The following is a 19,425-nucleotide window of genomic DNA, read 5'->3' as shown; positions in this document are numbered from 1 at the left end:
TAAGTATCTCAATGTATTTATTAGTTGGGATAGGTAAATTATACAAAATATGTAAAAAAAATAAAATAAGTTACTCTAATTTCAACTTTTTGCCAGTATGAATCTAACATGAGTATATGAATTAATAAGGCTTCACCTTATGTTTGATATTAATTAATAGGGGAGATTTAAAATCAACTATATTGTTTTCTACAACTAGTGTTAGTGATGATGTATATGCTTGTGTGTGAGTGAGTGAGTGTGTGTTTGTGTGTGTATGTGCTTGCATGTGTCTGTGTTTTCTACCCTAGGAGACAACCAAAGACAGACAGTGAGTTGCATCCCTGATGTACCATTTTCTTAGAGTCCTCATATGGTGAAAAATTTTATAGTATGTTATAACTTAAATTTCAAAGTAAAGCTCCATAATTGCGTTAGATAGAAAAATAAAAAATAAAAATACAGATATATTATAAAGGAAATGATCCTTCATAAAAATAATTATGATTGAACATGTAAATTTTTAGAGAGGAATATGCATTAAAGTATTACTGAAAAGGAGAAATATATTTCAAATATTTACATGATGATTCTTTATTAAATATAGGATCTTATTTATAATTTAAAACACATAATATAAAGTACTTATAAAAAGAAAGTACTTAGTTAAAAGAAATTATGTCCTACCACCTTCCTAAATATATTTTCTAGATCAAGGAGTTTATTGTTAAAATATATATTTTTTATTGCTGTGAATATTTTCCCTTTTATCCCCAAAGGATGAATCTTTTTTTTTTTTCAGGACAGAATCCAAAAGACTTTATTAACACAGAGGCGAGCTAAGTCATGTATATGCTAAGATTTGTGAACTACAGATATTAGGTATCATTTTTATTTAATTTTTCTTGTAAGCAATTGTCACCTTGCTACCTGTTCAAGTGGCTTTTTTTTTCTTTTTTTTTCCCTTAGGTATTTTTCTTCATTTACATTTCAAATGCTATCCCAAAAGTCCCCTATACCCCCCACCACTCCCCCACTCCCTCACTCTCACTTCTTGGCCCTGGTGTTCCCCTGTACTGAGGGATATAAAGTTTGCAAGAACAAGGGGCCTCTCTTCCCAATGATGGCTGACTAGGCCATCTTCTGCTACATATGCAGCTAGAGACACGAGCTCCAGGGGTACTGGTTAGTTCATATTGTTGTTCAACCTATAGGGTTGCAGATCCCAAAGGATGAATCTTGATTTGGTTTTCACTTTCACACTATATAAATATTCTATATGGTCACAGAATCAAAGCACAGTGTTTTAAGACGTGTAGCTAAACATTATCAACAACAAATCAAGCACTGGCAATTTAGAAGGAACTGTCCTCATGTTAGGTCTCGTAGTCACAGGGTGAGTCACTTTAGTGGGATGTATGGAGACAGTGCATACAATTTGGAAATAAATGTCCAACCAGAGCCATTACTCACTATGATCTTTTCTTCCTGGGCAGTGAATGCTTCTTCAAAGTCATCATGCTTCTGAAGTAGGGCTTCCACGCTGCCCACTGAGTTCCCCAGGTCTTCATTTTCCAGGAAAGCCTGCAGAAGACAAAAAAGCACACCCCAGGTTTCCTCATTGGCAAAACATTTTCCTCTTGGAACATCTCTGAGACAAGAACAAAAGAAGGAGCCTAGAAAATGAAGAGCCAGGTGAGCATTTGCACCAATAAAGATGTTATGTAGAAATTAACTTCAAATACCATGAGCTTAGACCCCCAGCTTTTAATGCTTGCACACAACTTCCTTGCCTGTATCTCTGGGTCTATCTACATAAAATTCTCCCAACTAATTACCACTTAAGAGTTCTCAAAACTACCTCAAGAGGACTACTTTATCCTTCGAAATCTTTCATTAACCCTGGCTTTTTATTTTTTTCTTCCTGAGCTCTCACCAATTTGATACTCATTTGATTATTCTTTAACTGTAGTCAAAATCTCTGTGCCACACAGGTAAACATAGTTTTGGAGATAATGTCACTAGGTAGACCAGATGGTTTCAAACTTCTGAGCCTTATGCATACTCAGCACCCTGCGTATTGAAATCACAGGTGTACTTAAACATTTTTCTATGACTTTACACAGGAGAGAGTTTATCAAGCTCATCTTTCCTATTTGCCATGGATCATCCTCCAGCTTCTGACATGCTTCGCATAATGGAGTGGTGTCGAGGCTACTGATAGTAGTCAACATAGTGAAGACTCAATATCTGAAGGCTGGCCTTGTGACTCCTGTTACCTCTTGTCTGCTCATCCAACTATCCACTTGTTCACTGTCTCGGTAGAAGAGGTGGAAATCCAGACATTGGCGGTATTGGTGCTGACACTTGTCCCACAGTTCCAGCAGAGCAGCCCAGTCATTGGCAAGTATTGTCATCTTAGGAAAGGAAGGGACATTGTATCAGAAAAAAAATTAATAAATAAATTTTATCCTACATGTATCTAGCAGCTAGTAAATGAAATGACATTTGAGAGATCAAAAGTGAATAAGGAATGAGCTATTCTCTGAAGGTCTCAAAATTCAAGCAAATAAGTGCAGTATAGGAAAAAATAGGATAAATGCCAAAAAAGAGACATAGCATGTTTTCTATGTATTAGAAAAGAAGAGATTAATTTCAGACTGGAAGAGCCAGGGAATGAAATACAGGAATTATAAGCACCAAGAAATGTATAGAGCTAGTGAAGAGCATCAGAAATGAAGAATAACATCAGACCATAAGTCAATTATATTGCCAGGGCATGAGCACATAGGTTATATGTTGCAATTTGGAGAAAAATCTAGTGTCTAAAATTGGGTTGGTATTTGATGATTTCCTCATCAGTGGTGAAAAAGTCAGCTTCATGTGAGGTTGTATAGAAGAGAGCAGAAATGATACAGATGCATCTCATTGGACTAGGCACTGTATGGGACCCAAAGCTTATCAAAGCACAGGTATCAATGAATTTGTCATATAGAGGTAAGTATGAGGATGTGATAAAGTAAAGCAATGCGGCAAGAGGGTATAAAGGTTTCACATTAGATGGGAGTCAGAGAATTGATGAAGCAAGGTTCAACACAGAGCAATTGCTCATCTTGGGAAGATTTCAAGTGTCTTAGTATAACCGATATATATCTATATATCTCGATTTACATCTATCTATCTATCTATCTATCTATCTATCTATCTATCTATCTATCTATCTATCTATCTATCTGCATATCTACATATCTACATATCTACATATCTACATATCTACATATCTATATATATGTACTGGCTAATTTTGTGCCAACTTGACACAGCTGGAGTTATCACAGAGAAAGGAGCTTCAGTTGAGGAAATGCCTCCATGAGATCCAGCTGTGGGGCATTTTCTCAATTAGTGATCAAGGGGGAGGGCCCCTTGTGGGTGGGACCATCTCTGGGCTGGTAGTCTTGGTTCTATAAGAGAGCAGGCTGAGGAAGCCAGGGGAAGCAAGTCAGTAAAGAACATCCCTCCATGGCTTCTGCTTCAGCTCCTGCTTTCTGACCTGCTTGAGTTCCAGTCTTGACATCCTTTGGTGATTAACAGCAATGTGGAAAATGTAAGCTGAATAAACCCTTTCCACCCCAACTTGATTCTTGGTCATGATGTTTGTGCAGAAATAGAAACCCTGACTAAGACAAATTGGTACCAGCATAGTGGGGTATTCCTGTGACAACCTGACCATGTTTTTGGGAAGACTGTGGAAGGACTTTGGAACTTTGGACCAGAAGATCCATTCAATGTTAAGAGCTCTGTCGAATGTTGAGTAGGAGCTTGGAAGATAATGTTGAGAAGAGTGCAGAGGATGGAGACCTGACTTGTAAAATTTCAGAGGGAATATTAAAGACTCTTTTCAGAGCCATTGGTATTTTGGATTGTGAAGATTATATGGTTCTGGTTAGCTGCGGCTGAAGAAACAGCTGTGATTAACAAGATACCAGAACTACTAAAGCAAAACCTTTGCATTACTGGGACTATTGATGCTGGGTAGCTGGAGCTAAGAAATTAGCGGTGATTAAGAAGAGACCAGTATCGTTGAGGTGAGATCTTCTGGGAAGTGTTTTCGCGTGTGCTACAAAGGGCATGGGTGGAGAAGTGACCCAAGCCCTTGGAGGAGCCCAAAAGATCGTGAGTTGGACCCCAGACATTGGATGGTTGGAGATTGATTTTTGCTTTTGATTGTGACTGTGCCCTGATATTTTTCCCTCTTGAAGGAAGAAACTATTTTAGTGGAGCCCACAGTTAAGAGACTTTTTATTGTAAATTAAGAATATGTAAAGACTGTGGGATGTTTAAAGCTATTTAGACCTTGGGAATGAATAAGAATGTAAGGGTTGAGGCTTAATAGTGATGTGTTTGTGTGTCAAGTTGACAAGGGGTCAATTGTACTGGCTAGTTTTGTGTCAACTTGACACAGCTGGAGTTATCACAGAGAAAGGAGCTTTAGTTGAGGAAATGCCTCCATGAGATCCAGCTGTGGGGCATTTTCTCAATTAGTGATCAAGGGGGAAAGGCCCCTTGTGGGTGGGACCATCTCTGGGCTGGTAGTCTTGGTTCTATAAGAGAGCAGGTTGAGCAAGCCAGGGGAAGCAAGCCAGTAAAGAACATCCCTCCATGGCTTCTGCTTCAGTTCCTGCTTTCTGACCTGCTTGAGTTCCAGTCTTGACATCCTTTGATGATTAACAGCAATGTGGAAAATGTAAGCTGAATAAACCCTTTCCTCCCCAACTTGCTTCTTGGTCATGATGTTTGTGCAGGAATAGAAACCCTGACTAAGACATTATATATCTATATTTCTATCTATATTCAATAAAGAGGATATGGATACCAGACACACCATTAACATGTTTAGTTGTCTCTTGACCCCCTTCCAAAGAAAGATTGCCTCATGAGCACAAGATGGATGAGAGCTGGATATCTTGTTGAAAGTTCACATGTTGTGTGAAAGCACCATACCTTCTCTCGAATTTCCTCAGAGGCTTCGTGATTGCCATCCAGGAGTTCTTGACCAGTTGCATCAGCAGATTGAAATCGATCATCATAAGAGTCAATCTCATGCTGTGATCACAAAACAGAATGTCTCAAATGCAGCAAGAAAACCTCCTCAATTGGTCAACATTGAACAAAATCCCTCTTCCCTTCCTTTTGTTTTCAGTCAATTTATAAATAATTTTTTATTTTTTTCTTAAAGAAGAATTGTTATTGTCATATTTGACCTTAGATCATACTTACATATAACAATATATTCAGCATTATATTTTACAGATGCTTACAAAAGTTGGAAAATTAATGCTGGACCATTTTCTTTTTGAATCTTTCAAATTTTCCCACAGTTGAAGAGTCACTTTACATTTCTATAATTCATTTTTTTCTACTTACCCTTTCTATTCTTGTTTTTATATAGAAACATTAATTCAAAATATTAAATTGTCTAAAATATTAAACCTCGCCCTCTAACCTATTAATATGAAACCATTCATTTATTTAAGTTAATTTTATTTATTATACTTTGTATTTCAGGCATAATTTATTTAAACAGATTAGTAAGATCATGATCTAATTTTGTTGATTCAGTGAGATCTAATGCCAAAATCGTAGAGCTACATGAATGCCAGTTGAATCAGAAATGTCATGTGATTGATTTTCAGTATATCAAAACCTTTAAAAGTATGAATTTCAATGTTTCCATGATCACTACAATCTCCTCAGTGAAAACATTGGAAGAGTGGTTTGTATTTTTTTTTTTACAGTGACTTTTTTTTATTAGATATTTTCTTTTTTATATTTTTTTAAATTTTTTATTGGCTATTTTCTTTATTTACATTTCAAATGTTACTCCCTTTCCTAGTTTCCCCTCCGAAAATTCCCTATCCCTTCCTTCCCCCTCCTACTCCCCAACCCACCCACTCCTGCTTCCTGGCCCTGGCCTTCCCCTATACTGGGGCATAGAAACCTTCACAGGACCAAGGGCCTCCCTCTCCTGCCACTGATGACCAACTAGGCCATCCTCTGCTACATATGCAGCTAGAGCCATGAATCCCACCATGTGTTTTCTTTGATGGGTGGTTTAGTCCCAGGGAGCTCTGGGGGTACTGGTTAGTTCATATTGTTGTTCCTCCTATGAGGCTGCAAACCCCTCCAGCTTCTTTGGTACTTAGCCCAAGATACTTTGATCTTTCTTAGAAGGGGGAACAAAATACCAATGGAAGGAGTTACAGAGACGAAATTCAGAGCAGAGACTGAAGGAATGACTATCCAGAGAATAGCCCCCCACCCCCACCCCCCGGGAATCTATCCTATAAACAACCACCAAACCCAGACAGTATTGCAGATTCCAACAAGGTTTTGATGATAGGAACCTGATAAAGCTGTCTCCTGAGAGGCTCTGCCAGAGCCTGACAAATACAGAAGTGGATGTTCATAGCCATCCATTAGACAGAGCACAGGGTCCTCAGTGAAGTACCTTCTTCCCTTCTTTATTCTGCTAGGGAAGCCTTTGCTCCTTACTTTATGCTGCTGGTGCCTGGCTAGCAGGGCTTCTCCACTGGCCACATCTGTTGGCAGCTCATCAGCATTGATCAGAGCAGTCTTTTCCTTCATCCAGCCTGAGAGCTCATCATAGTCAGATAAGAACCGATGGTACCTGTGGGACAAATAAGGTAAAAGACAGGAATAAGATACCCTGTTTGAAAGGACTATGAACAAAGGGTTATGAGTGGGATAAGCTGTGAAATGCAAGGTTTAGCTTTTCCTAATTCCTTCCCGCCGCTTCCTCTTCAGAGGAATAGGTTATAAAGCCTTTCTAAACAGAGTTATATGTCCTAGAGTAGGTCTATCAATGTGTATGTGTGTGTGTGTGTGTGCGCGCAAGCGAGTTTGTGCGTGTTATATTTCTATTACCTTAAGGTCACACCTATCTCAGAGTTAACTGTCATGATGCAGTCTGAAAATAGATACATGCCATGCAACTGTCAGAGTAGAGGTAGTGTTGAAATTTCCCTAAATATCTTGGTTAATATTTACTCTACTATTCAAGAATGCTGTTAATCTATTCGAGAAGTTAAATATTCATCATTTGGTTGTAAATCATAACAGCAAGATGAGTACTATCTTCTATCTCTGGATGATAGGATTACTGACTCTAAGAATTACTGACTCCAAAACAACTCCTGTTGTCACAGATTTTGTATAACTTTTAACAAGACAGAATTCTGGGCCTATTTTGACTCTCCTTTGCTTGAACTTTATTTACAACTTTTGCTGGAGTCAAGAGCTTGCCAATTTTATAGGCTACAATATAATATTTAACAACTACCTAGACAGGTAAGATAAAGGGGTGTGGCTGAGGTGTGTGTGACACTGGGTATTATACCAGTCTGCAAAAGAACTTCATTTGGCAAATTAAAATTTCATTTGCTTCTAAAGGACAGACAGGAGAGCTTCATTCTTTCTATTTTTATTCTGCGTTGAGGACCCTTGAAAGAGATGGAACAATATGCACATGTTCTGACCCATAAGAAGCCTTCAGCTTTGCATATCTGTTAGTGGCCAAGGCACGGATGCGTTCCCAGTTGGAGACTAGATCCAATTTCATCTGTTGAATATGAGGTGCATCTGCAGGATGGGAAATCATCAGCTTGTCTGCTTTGGCACACAACTCCTTCACCTTTGGAATAAGAAAGAAACCTACTAAAAATTCAAGCATTCTGACTCATGGCAGATTTATGGGAGAGATTGCAATAAAAAACCATATGGATAATAATAATAAGTATATTTATATTAACACACTTGACTAAGACAAAATATTCTGTGTTAATGACATCTTAAAATCCTTATTATCCATAACTATGTTTAGTATTTTATAGGCATTTTCTTATTTTATGTTGTTCATTTAACGATATCATGAGAAACTCTTCTTTTCCTTCTTTTCTTTAAGAAGCAATGGTTCTTATTCCTGTCTTAGATGAATGACAGCAGAGAAGTACTGTTTAACTTAGTCAGTCAGCTCTTGTCTGAAACAGGATTTGGAACAGTTTTTCCTGCACCATTTCTCTAACTCTCTGTAGTCACCGTATGGGACATATTTTCCATAACAGGAAAAACCACATGACTCCTTTAGAGCTTCATGCCAGAGATGATACAGTAAAATGCAGACATGGGTGACTCTCCACAGCCACCATCCTTTCTTTCATTATTCTCAAACATACTCAGATAGTGTTGAGAGTTTTCTATTATAATATATTGAACCCTATAATTTTAGCATGTACTATTAGAGGAGAAAAAAAAAACCAAGAACAAATCAATCAATGAAGAAGAATGAAAGTGGAATGGTGGAAACGGTCACAGGGACAAGGCTTTATTCAAAACAGGCATGTGTGATCTTTTTCTATTCTGCCTCCTCATTGGAATCATACAACTATCCATCTTCATTATAGGTAAAGTTGTGAACTGAAGTATTATGGTATGTTTTGATTACAAAAATGATTGGGTTAATACATTCATAGCTTAGTAAAGCACCTCTTTGGGTATTTATGGGTATCATTATAACAAGGTGAGCACTATCTTCTATCTTCAGATGGTAGGATTATTGACTCTAAGAATTACTGGCTTCAAAACAACCCCTTGTTATCACAGCAGGATACAGTGAGAACTGTACCAGTGGAAACAGACTGTTGCTAGAGACAGAGCTCTAATTAATCAGTAAATGAATCTCTTGATGGATTCATAATCTGGTATTTCGGGGTTGGTGGGTAGCAGGTAAGAGGCTGGGTTTAGTTGCAGGAAGCAGGTCAATGGGGACATATTCTTTGGAATTCGATTTTACTGTATACCTTTCTTATATTAATCTCTCTGCTTCGTTGTCAGCCATGAAGAGAATAGCTATCCTCCACCCACCTTTTCATTATCATGATACTCTTCCAAAGTTCACGAGACCAAGAAATGATGAACCTAAATCTCTAAAATTGCTAGACAAAACAAGTGTGTCTACCCTTAAATAGTTTCTGCTGGGTGTTGTGGCAGAAATGGCAGTAACAGCAGAAGAAATAAAACATGGGAATTGTCCAAAAATATGGGATTGCTCTGAAGTTTATGGTGTCTTTGTCTATCCCTATAGACATAAAATGAAGAGCTTTTTAGCTTTTTAGGAGGGAGCTAAAAGCTATGTTTACATTATAAAGTCTGGCAGTTTATTAGAAAAGAAAATTCTTCCCTGATTTTGGTGTGAAAGGCAAAAACCAGGATCCATCTGCAACAACAACCACAACAACAAATGTGCTCAGAGGGAAAACTCTAGTTCCAAGGTGTTTTTCTGAGAGAGGTAATTGAATCATCCTCGGATGTATTTTTTTGTAGTTCCAAAGTAGCATACAAAACATTCACATTTTATAAATAATTTGAGTTATAAGAACTGTGCAGCATCAGTGAACAAATACAAATTAGAATGAGTAGTCATATTACAGTGGCACAGAAGAATCCATCCTTTATTGAAAGCCATGAATCCACTGCATCTTCTTGAAGATGTGCTAGGCAGGAAGATGCCCACATACCTTTTATGTGCCTAGGGCTAATTATTTCTCTAGCAGAAGCTTACCTTGTCATCCATGACAGCGAGATTCCTCTCGAGCCTCTTGTGATTGTGAAACAATGCCTCAGAACTAACAAGATCTTTGCCATAGTCCTCAGAGGTGAGCTGCGGCTCCTTCTCCTCCATCCACTGGATAGCTTCATTGACATCCCTAGCAGACAATGTCATGAGCATCAACAAACCAAGATGGCAGGCATTACAGAGCCAACAGACCCACAGATCTCACAATAGGACCAGCTTGGTACCCTCAAGTAGCAACTACTCCCCCTTTCAAGAAACTAGCACAGAGTAACTGAAAACGTTCTTGCTTGTCAGATTTTTTTCCACTGAGATATTCTAGTACAAAGGTCCTTGACTTTTGATCTCACAGAGATACTGAAAGAAAGATGAAATTTCAAGACCTATAAGTCAGAAATTGCTGGTTGTTTGTGAGCCTAGAGGCTGCCTGGGGCTGAGAACAAAGAAAAACAAACCTGGGTATGCCCTGTAGTTAAAACATTCCTGGGAACAGCTTGACCATAAAGATAAAGAGGAATGTGAGGACATAACAGGGCTATCTGAACTGAGTCAACAACTCACAGAACTCTGACACCCTGCACGTACATGTAATTTTTCTGCTGATGTTTGAATAAGCCAATAGTGTGTTGCTATGCTGAATTCCACACCCCTAAGCCCCTTACCCCATCAAAACCCCTAGCTTTCGAGCCTCGAGGCTGACATCCGTTATCTCCTGTGTGGGATGCATGCCGGTCCAGAGCTCCGTAATTAAACAACCTCATGTAACTACATCAAGATGGTCCTTCGTGATTTTTTTGGGTGCATGCCGAATCGGGAATTGAGAGGGGGTTTCCCCACTAGGTTCTATCAATATTTCTCCTGTCAGCCATGTGAGAATTTACTCATGAAGGCTTCCCCTCTGGCTTATGTAATTCTTACACTCCCTTTGCTTCTTTAGAACCAATTCAGCAGTGCTATACATTATTTCTTTTCTTTTCTTTTCTTTTCTTTTCTTTTCTTTTCTTTTCTTTTCTTTTCTTTTCTTTTCTTTTCTTTTCTTTTCTTTTCTTTTCATCAACAGAACCCTATGAACAGTGGCCAAATCCACACATTTTGTAGTCCTCACCCACCAGCTTCTACTTCTGGAATGGCTAGGATTATAGTCTCTTTGCCTCTACTTTCCTACTTTAGGTGGTGATGTGGATCAGAGCTCAGGCCTCTGGTATCCTAGGCCAGCCCTCTACACACTGTGCTATAATTTCAGCACCATACCTTTTAAATCGCTGGAGGTCTGCTGCATTAGACAGACTTTCTCGTCTCTTGAGAGCCAGGCTCCAGAGACGATCCCAGGCAGCGTTGACTTCATCCTGTTTTGCCTTTATCTCTGGTAACTTAGGATGCTTCTCCTAAGAAAGGAAACCAACAAAGATGACATCATACCAAAAGACACCTTAACTCTGAACTTTATACATCATACTTTGTCACATGGCAGATAATGAAGCATGAATTCTCAAGCAATGGCAAATGACATAAATAAAGCCTTCCCTGTCTTCACAAGGCTCCAAATAAGAGGGAAGTTGTCTTATTCCATTTGGCCAAACTAAGCCACCAAATAACTGCAACTATGTAGAAAACCAGGTGACATCAGAACAGCCCAGCCAAACATCTCCATAGCTGAATCAGAGTCATGCACAAAACTATACTTATTCTAAGTTTTGTGGTAGTTGTATTTTTAGAAAGTTTAAATAGATGAGTGCCTTTTAGGACAATAAAAATGTGTTAAAGACGAAAAATGTAGGAACTGTTGAACAAACAGCTTTGAAAATGTTGGCCAACAGTGATCTCTTTAGTCTTTCTCTAGTTCCCATTTATCCTGAATCTTTGCTGCTACTATCATGGCACTATAGATCCACTATAGAGCTGAGAGCACAATAAGACCTAAATAGGATGCACAATAAAGGCACCTGTTAGACTTTATGTTTTTCATGTATATATAGTATATTAGTCTATATTACACATACATGTGATTCATGAATATTCTATAATTCTGATTGCAAATACATATATACACAATTAACTTCCAATTTTCTCTTGCATATTAGGGTATTGAGTCCCAGTAAATCCTTGTTAATTCAGACATTGAAAATGTATGTAACCACTGTTTTAAGTAAATGATAGTGTCTCTATTTTTCTCTTAGTCTCTTATAAAATGTTATATAATAATACTATATATAATATATACATGTATATATATATATATATGCACATAGATATATATTGATTGTCAAACATTATAAGTTCTATGCTACTTTATTCCTGTTTCTTTCATGAGGAATGCTTAAAAGGAGCCATCAATAAAATTTATGGGTACAGCAATTGTCTATGCTACTTGTGGATTTAATTTTCTCTGTCTATCAATCTCTCTTTTTAAACACACACACACACACACACATACACATACACACACACACACACACACACACACACAGAGAGAGAGAGAGAGAGAGAGAGAGAGAGAGAGAGAGAGAGAGAGAGAGAGAGATCCTTTGTGTCCCCCTCACCTGGGCACATTCATTAGCATATTGGTTCACTCTGTCCACTTTTCCCTTCCGAGCGGTCAGTTCTTCCTGGAATTCTTCAAACTTCTTATGCAGGACCTCAGTTCGCTCCCAGTCATCGCCCAACTCCACTAATGTCACTATAGCTTCCTGTAATGGTGGGCAGGTTCACAGAATCACCAGTAAAAAAAATATTAATTTTTGCAAGTCAAAATCCCCATGATCTCATTATAATCTCAGGATAACTCAGGGGACCCTTTGAGAGAAAAGCAAGAAGCAGGAGTGTGTTTTGGGATGGCATCTTGGTCTGGGAACCAATGTCTTTTGGGATAATTCTTTGGTGAAATGGGGGGGCTTGCTGGGAGAGCCTCTGGATGTTCCTTCTATGTTTTAGAAGATGAAGATCAATTCCTAGTACTCTGTCTGCCTCCTTTTGAATCAAGCATTTCTTAAAAGTATTGCACTGAGCTCTTGTGTGTATATGACATCAGCCCTGACTGTGGAACTATTCTTGATTTAGAGAAAATTTAAAAAGTCTTAGCTGTATGTACTGAGAAACAAGAGTTGGAAGTTATTTCAGACAAGACCCAGAGTTTAAAGACAAACAGCATGGGAAGTGAAGGGAATTGAGCCTAGATCATAATTAAAGTGTGGTGTTAGTCTTTTCTTTACCATGACCACAGCCATAGATTTAGCCTTATTCTCTACAACACTCTTCAGAGTACTCTCAAGTCTTTGCAAAATTCATCTTTTCCCCAAAGAATGTCAAGGAACAGATTTCTCAACTACTCAAGACTACCTGAGTAGGTTGTAGAGAGTTTCTAAGGCCTGCTTGGGACAGAGTCATCAGAATACCCATAAGTATGTGTGCCTGTACCTTCTCTTTGACCCACTCTAGGATGTCTTCACACTCCTGAGAGTATTGATAGAACTTCAGTGCCCGCAGCAGCACATCACTTTTCTCTTGGGTCAACTCCAAGAGCAGATCCCACAGCAGGCGAAGTTGCTTAAGATGGGTCTTTAAGGGAGAGAAACAAAATGGTTGGGTTAGCAAGTAATTCAGTGGGCAAAAGCATTTGCTTTCCCAACCTGACAACCAGAGTTTGATTCCTTAAAACTATGGTGGTAGGAGAGGACCCTCTGACCTCTATAAGCACACTATACTACAGATCATAAACATGCACATGCACATGCACACGCACACGCACGCACACACACACACACACACAAACACGTGTGCACATGTGAACGTGCGCAAGCACATGAATGCACACACACATATGCACCCATATGTGTACACAAAACACACAAAATACATACATACAATGATAAAAAAATATAATTTAAAAACAATTGATGAAACATAGAAACATGAACTAGGTATAGAATCAGAAACATGTACAAAACACCTACAGAATTAACTACCCTGAGCCTATAGGGTCCCACAGAGACTGAACTGCCAACCAATGAGCATGGTTGGGACTGACCTAGACCCTCTGAACATATATAACAGTTGTTCAGTTTGGTCTTCATGTGGGGCTCCTAACAGCTGGAGCAGCGGCTGTCTCTGACTCAGTTGCCTGCTTTTGGGACATTTTCACCCTACTGGGTTGCCTTCTCTAGCTTCAGTAGGAGAACATGTGCCTAGTCTTACCAGCATGGCATGCCATGGCTGGTTGGTACTCATGAGAGGCCCCCCTCTTTCAGAAGAGAAAGGGAGGAGGAGTGGACGGCGTGGGGAGGTATGGGGGTGCTGGGAGGAGAGGACAGAGCAGAAACTGTGGGCAGAATGAAAAATAAATTATGTAATTAATTAATAAAAATCAGTCCTCCCATTCATTCCTGTACTAACTGCTCAACAAGTTTCTACTGAGAGAAAAAAACTTATGAAAATAGTTACTAAGCCAAACCAAATGTAATCTTCCATGACAGAAAATTTTGTTAAAATGTCTTGCTATTTTAGAGAATTGAAAAATACAAGTTATTTAATGGCAAAGGGGGAGAAAATAAGACATTGGGGGAAGTTTTCATGGGAGAGTATTCATTTTGACGGAGCTTTAAGAACAGAAAGCTTCCTGATGGGTAGATGATAGGCAGAGGATGTTCTAAGTATGTCATACCCCCAAACAACTTTGCTCAGTAACTGGAAAACACATCAAAACTCTAAGAATATTTTGGTGCTGCATAGTTTGACAACATGTAGATGCAATTGAGTGCCAGAGTAGACCAGAATTTCATGTTTCACCAGTCATGTGAAACTGGTTAGCACTTTAAAAATCTTTAAAAATCTTTCATCTTCAACACCTAGCTATCATTTCTCTGAACTTTTCTATGGTATCCAGGATAGCCTCACTGGTGGTAATAGTTGTTTTAAATACTTCCCAGATATTCCAATTTTGTTTTACATTATAAGGTTTAGAAAACAACATTTAACTATGCAGCTGTGGTGGTTTGAATAGGAATGTCCCCTGTAGATTCACGTGTTTGAATGCTTGGCTTATAGGGAGTGGCACTGTTAGGTGTGGCCTTGTTAGAATAGTTGTAGTCTTGTTGAAGTATGTCACCATGGGGGCAGGCTTTGAGGTTTACTGTGCTCAAGCTATGCCCAATATGGCATACAGTCTTGTGCCACATGTGGATCAAGATATAGAACTCTTGGCTCTTCCAGGACCATGTCTGCCTTCACACTACCATGCTTCCTGCTATTATGATTGACTAAATCCCTTAACTCTAAACCAGGCCTCATTAAATGTTTCCTTTAAAAGAGTTGCCTTGAGCATGGTGTCTCCTCACAGGAACAAAACCCTGAGACAGTAGCTCAGATTAGATTGGACTTAGTACTCTTGTGTATCCATCTTTCCACTTTGGGATTATAGGTATACATCATCATATATAGTTTCAAATAATTTAATTAATTTAAGGGTTTACACATGGCACTATAATATAAAAAATCTTTCAATATTAAACAAGTGAAAAAACTTAAGCATTTCTTGTTAATACCTTTTTTCTAATTCTATTATTTTTCTAGTTAAAACTATTTCTTTCCTGATCATATTTTGTTACCATTAACATGTGCTAGAATATTTATGCTGTATATAGAAAGACAAGCCTCAATTGTAAGATATGTAATATAAATTGTTTTTGTAATTTAAGCCTACATACACTGAAATTTTTACTAATATAACAGGAAGAAAATAAGAATTAGAAAGTAGCTGTGACATTACGAATAGATATACAGTGGTAAATGGTTGTTGAAATAACTGTGACCTTCAAGTCTAGACATCCAAGGACATTTTTCTGAAGTTGTTAGATTTTAGTGTTTTTTCTTTGTCTATTTTTTGTAAGTAGAAATGACAGTATGGAAAAGTATGCTATCAGAAATGGGGAGAATTGTGGGAAAAAACAGACCCCCAAACTTCACTGCCAAAGGGGAAGATTTCAAAGAAGATTGAAATGGATAAACATCACTTGGAAGTCAGAATTAATAATTAATATAAGATTCTTTAGAAAAATTTCATCTGAGAAACATGGGATAGGCTGAAGATAGCTTGATCATGACATAAGGACACATATAAGGACGGCCCAGTGCTTTCTATACCATGGTTCTTCTCCACCCATGAAATACAAAGGTGTGCCATCATTTTGTCTGCCTCAATTTCAATAGAGAACAAGAGCTTTCAGCCCTTGTTGTAAGGCAGCTACATTGAGGTGTACCTGGCATAATCCATGCAAATCCTGATAACACAGTCAGTAACTGGAACTGAGATGCTACCATCCTTTACCTTGGTGGCTTCATGGGCAAAATGATCTTCTGCAAATCGAGCTTCCCTGATTTCCTCCAGCTCGGGAAGCACCCTTGATTTGGCTTGCACCTCTGATACAAAGGATTCGTGCTTCTGATATTTCCCCTGCAGATTAGGAAGCAGAGTTTATGAATAATAAAATGCAGTCTTATGGGGAAACCAGGAACTGTTTTTGTTCTTCCTCCCAATTCTAAGCAGACTCCCTGCTCTTCTGCATTTACACAGGGATTTCCCTTGGCCGTAGAAGAAACAATCCTATCCTGAAACAAGCAAGTCGTTACTCAAGAAAAACAACTGAAAGTGACTTCTTGAGTCAAAAGTCATAAAGGAAGTCTTTTCTGTTGGTGCTTTCTTTGGGAAACTATCTATAACATTCCACTTAAGGCTCCTCGGGCTTCTCTGTGAATAAAACCATGTAATACATAGTGTCCTTTAAAGTGCTAATGCTGAGTTCTCTTGTAAGAGGTACAATGAGGAAAATGAAATTATTTTTCTAAAGTTCATAAAGAGCTCTGGCTCTTGTTTTATGTGAACTATGACACATACATAATATATCACCCAGATCTTGCTCCATTCTTGCCGGCTCAACATCAAGATCATTCTTTATGACCTTGCTATGCAACATGCCAATAGATATAGAACTTTCCACCAAATTTCTCGCCCTACATCCTTTTATTTGAATTTAACAACAGCTATAAATAATAATTTTAAGAAAGGCTTAAAAAATATCCCCAGCTGAAGAGAATAGACAGTGCTTTAGAAGGCCTGATAAGTTTTACTGTTTATTTTTTAAAAATTAATTGTTAATATCACAATATAGAAGGCACAAGGTATGTCAGTTTCTTGAACTTTTAGACACTATTTTGTCTAATAAGCTACAATGAAGTAATGACTCCAAAGAGTTTTATTTGCAGATAAGACTCTGAAAGTTAAGAAATGGAAGGCATAGGACATTTAGAGGCACAACTTTCATCTCTATTAGATAGTCTAATCTTTCTGTGACATCTATGTATTAATTACAAGAATGTGAGTTCTGAACGAAACTTCAATATGATGCAGTATGTTTCTGTATTATCAACAACTGATATATTGTCAGTTTTTTTTTCTAGCTCACTTTTCTAATGTTGTAAAGAAGAAATAATGCCAGCCTTTTTCTTAACTGAATTTTTAAAAGTTCCCATTCTACCATTTTGGCTTTGTTTTGTACACAAAATCAGGGCGTGCTTACATCCACCCCCTCAACATTAACATAAGGAAAAGGCCATTTCAGTCTCTCGAGAACTCAGGGTGAGTTCTGCAGACATTTGTGGCACTGAGTTACCTGTATATTTGTGGGTTCATATGTCTTATCTTTTGCAATTTCAAGCTTTTCCATGATCCACTTCTCCAGGTCATCTGCATCTCTTCTGAACACTTGATAGTGGTAAGACTCCTCGAGCTTCTGACCCCTCTCAGCAACACGTTCCTTGAACCTCTGGTACTGGTTTAACACCTCCTCTCTCCGGTGCTGGATTTCTTCTGCTGTTTCTAGGACCTTTGGTCCGCTGCTCTCGACAGCCTATAAGTGAAAAAGTCTCTTCACGTTTTGAAATATTATTCTATATCCTCAAATACACATTATGTTAATTAAAACTATACAAAGAAAAATAAATAATGCCTGCAGCTGTTGCATGTTTAGAATGCAATCCCTCTTGCATATCCCAAGGCTTTCATCCACATTGAATCTATGTTCACAAATTATTAAGCCTATTAATTCATATGGTTATTGGGTGCTGTAATATACCTGTATAATTTTAAACTATAAATAGCTATTTTTAGATTAATAGTTCTTAATCATTCAAAATATTCTATAGAGAGAAGAAATTTGGACTGCTGAAGCAATGCCACAGAATGTCATATATATATATATATATATATATATATATATATATATATATATGCCCCAGTACAGGGGAATGCCAGGGCCAAGAATTAGGAGTGAGTGGGTAGGGGAGCAGGGCAGGGAGAGTGTATAGGGGACTTGTGGGATAGCATTTGAAATGTAAATGAAGAAAATATTTAATAAAAAATTAAAAAAAAAAACTTGGTGCCACAGCATTCACGATAAAAAAAAAAAAAAGGAGGAATGGTATTTTATACCTTTCAAAGGCTAAAGAACATTGATAAGTGCTGGTTATCTTGTAAGTTTAAGGAACAGTCAGACGATTTATAATTGCTTTAGTGAATCACACACAGAAACCTGAGTACTTTTCCTTTTTAATTAAAAGTCTAGATCATGTATTATGTACTCTTCTAATTTGATTTACTAAAAAAAAAAGTTACTTAAAAGAAAATCTAAATTTAATCTGTCTTTTCACTTGTCACAAAGTATAAATCATTAATGTTTTAATAATTGAATTTTGGAATATAAAATATTTATTATTAGTCAACACAAAATTATGCTTTAATATAAAGAAATCCAGTTTTTGTGTAACAATATTCAGAAAAAAATTCCATAGAGACATTTCTATAGTGCATTGCTCTCCTTACATCTTCTGTCCAAAATATGCAATACTGTTTATATTTTGATGTTACTTTATTTTCTAAAAATAGGTTTTTTTATAGACAGTAATTCTTGAGATGACTCTAAAATTAAGTCATTCCACAACAACACAATTTTTAGTGGGATTATTTGGTTTCAGATTACCTAGTAGTTTTCTGAATATCTGACTTGAGCAAGTAATTATTAAAATTATTATTATTAATTATTATTATTATTATTATATAGTTGTAAAGTTCAAGGTTATTTTTAGAAGTGAAACCTTCATAAAAGAATTAAAATCAAAACTCGTTGCTACGTTAAAATCAAATAAGTATAATTTTTAACGACCCTTTGAGGATGGAATGGAAGGTTCAGAGGAGACAAGCTTTCCTAACATCATTAGGAATGAGAATTCGTCTGTACTCACAGTTTCCTTTGGAGTTTCCATCTCTGCTCAGCTCAGTCTAAGGCTTTGCAAGATGAAATGTAACTAAGAGAGAAAAATAGTTCTTTGAATGTCCAGTCCACTTCAAATAGGAATGTCAGAAATGTGAATGTGGCAAAGGCCCAGAGGAAAAGAGTTTTAGAGTCCCGCCAAGCGTAGACAATCTGCATTATCTCCAGGGGACATATTCAGTTGGGGCAGCTGCTGACTTCCACAGACAAGGTGACTCAGCAGTTTTGGGGGCTGTGGCTCTCTGGACCTCAGTAGGTATTTTACAAAGGAAAGGAAACAAAGTTTTCAGATGCAAAAGTTTGGAGGAAAACCAGTGACATATGAAAGGCAAAGTGCCTGTGCTGGGCTGTGTTTTACTCAGTCACAGAGCTTATAAGGTAAGAGAATTTAAAAATCAGGAAGAAATTCCAGGTTTCTCTTTCTTCTGATTCCACACTGGAGAACTGAGGGAATCAGAGGAGACATTCTTTCTTTTTTCC

At 37.7% G+C, this 19,425-nt stretch overlaps 1 protein-coding gene across 1 annotated transcript in view; it reads right to left on the bottom strand.

The window, feature by feature from the left end:
- Positions 1-19,112, bottom strand: part of Spta1 (spectrin alpha, erythrocytic 1) — a 78,793-nt gene extending 59,681 nt beyond the window's left edge. The window contains exons 1-12 of the mRNA XM_021155742.2: positions 18,917-19,112; positions 17,290-17,526; positions 15,948-16,073; positions 13,043-13,183; positions 12,169-12,315; positions 10,880-11,013; positions 9,617-9,761; positions 7,536-7,690; positions 6,532-6,667; positions 4,981-5,082; positions 2,259-2,396; positions 1,453-1,563 (exon numbers count right to left, since the gene is read on the bottom strand). Coding sequence (XP_021011401.1) covers positions 1,453-1,563; positions 2,259-2,396; positions 4,981-5,082; positions 6,532-6,667; positions 7,536-7,690; positions 9,617-9,761; positions 10,880-11,013; positions 12,169-12,315; positions 13,043-13,183; positions 15,948-16,073; positions 17,290-17,526; positions 18,917-18,937 — 1,593 coding nt within the window. The 5' untranslated portion in view covers positions 18,938-19,112. The remainder of the gene's footprint in view (positions 1-1,452; positions 1,564-2,258; positions 2,397-4,980; positions 5,083-6,531; positions 6,668-7,535; positions 7,691-9,616; positions 9,762-10,879; positions 11,014-12,168; positions 12,316-13,042; positions 13,184-15,947; positions 16,074-17,289; positions 17,527-18,916) is intronic.
- Positions 19,113-19,425: the final 313 nt, after the last annotated feature.

Source organism: Mus caroli, unplaced genomic scaffold (genome assembly GCF_978045245.1).
Source record: "Mus caroli unplaced genomic scaffold, Mus_caroli_1 scaffold_1, whole genome shotgun sequence".
NCBI classification, from domain to species: domain Eukaryota; kingdom Metazoa; phylum Chordata; class Mammalia; order Rodentia; family Muridae; genus Mus; species Mus caroli.
This window is presented reverse-complemented; position numbering and strand designations above follow the sequence as displayed.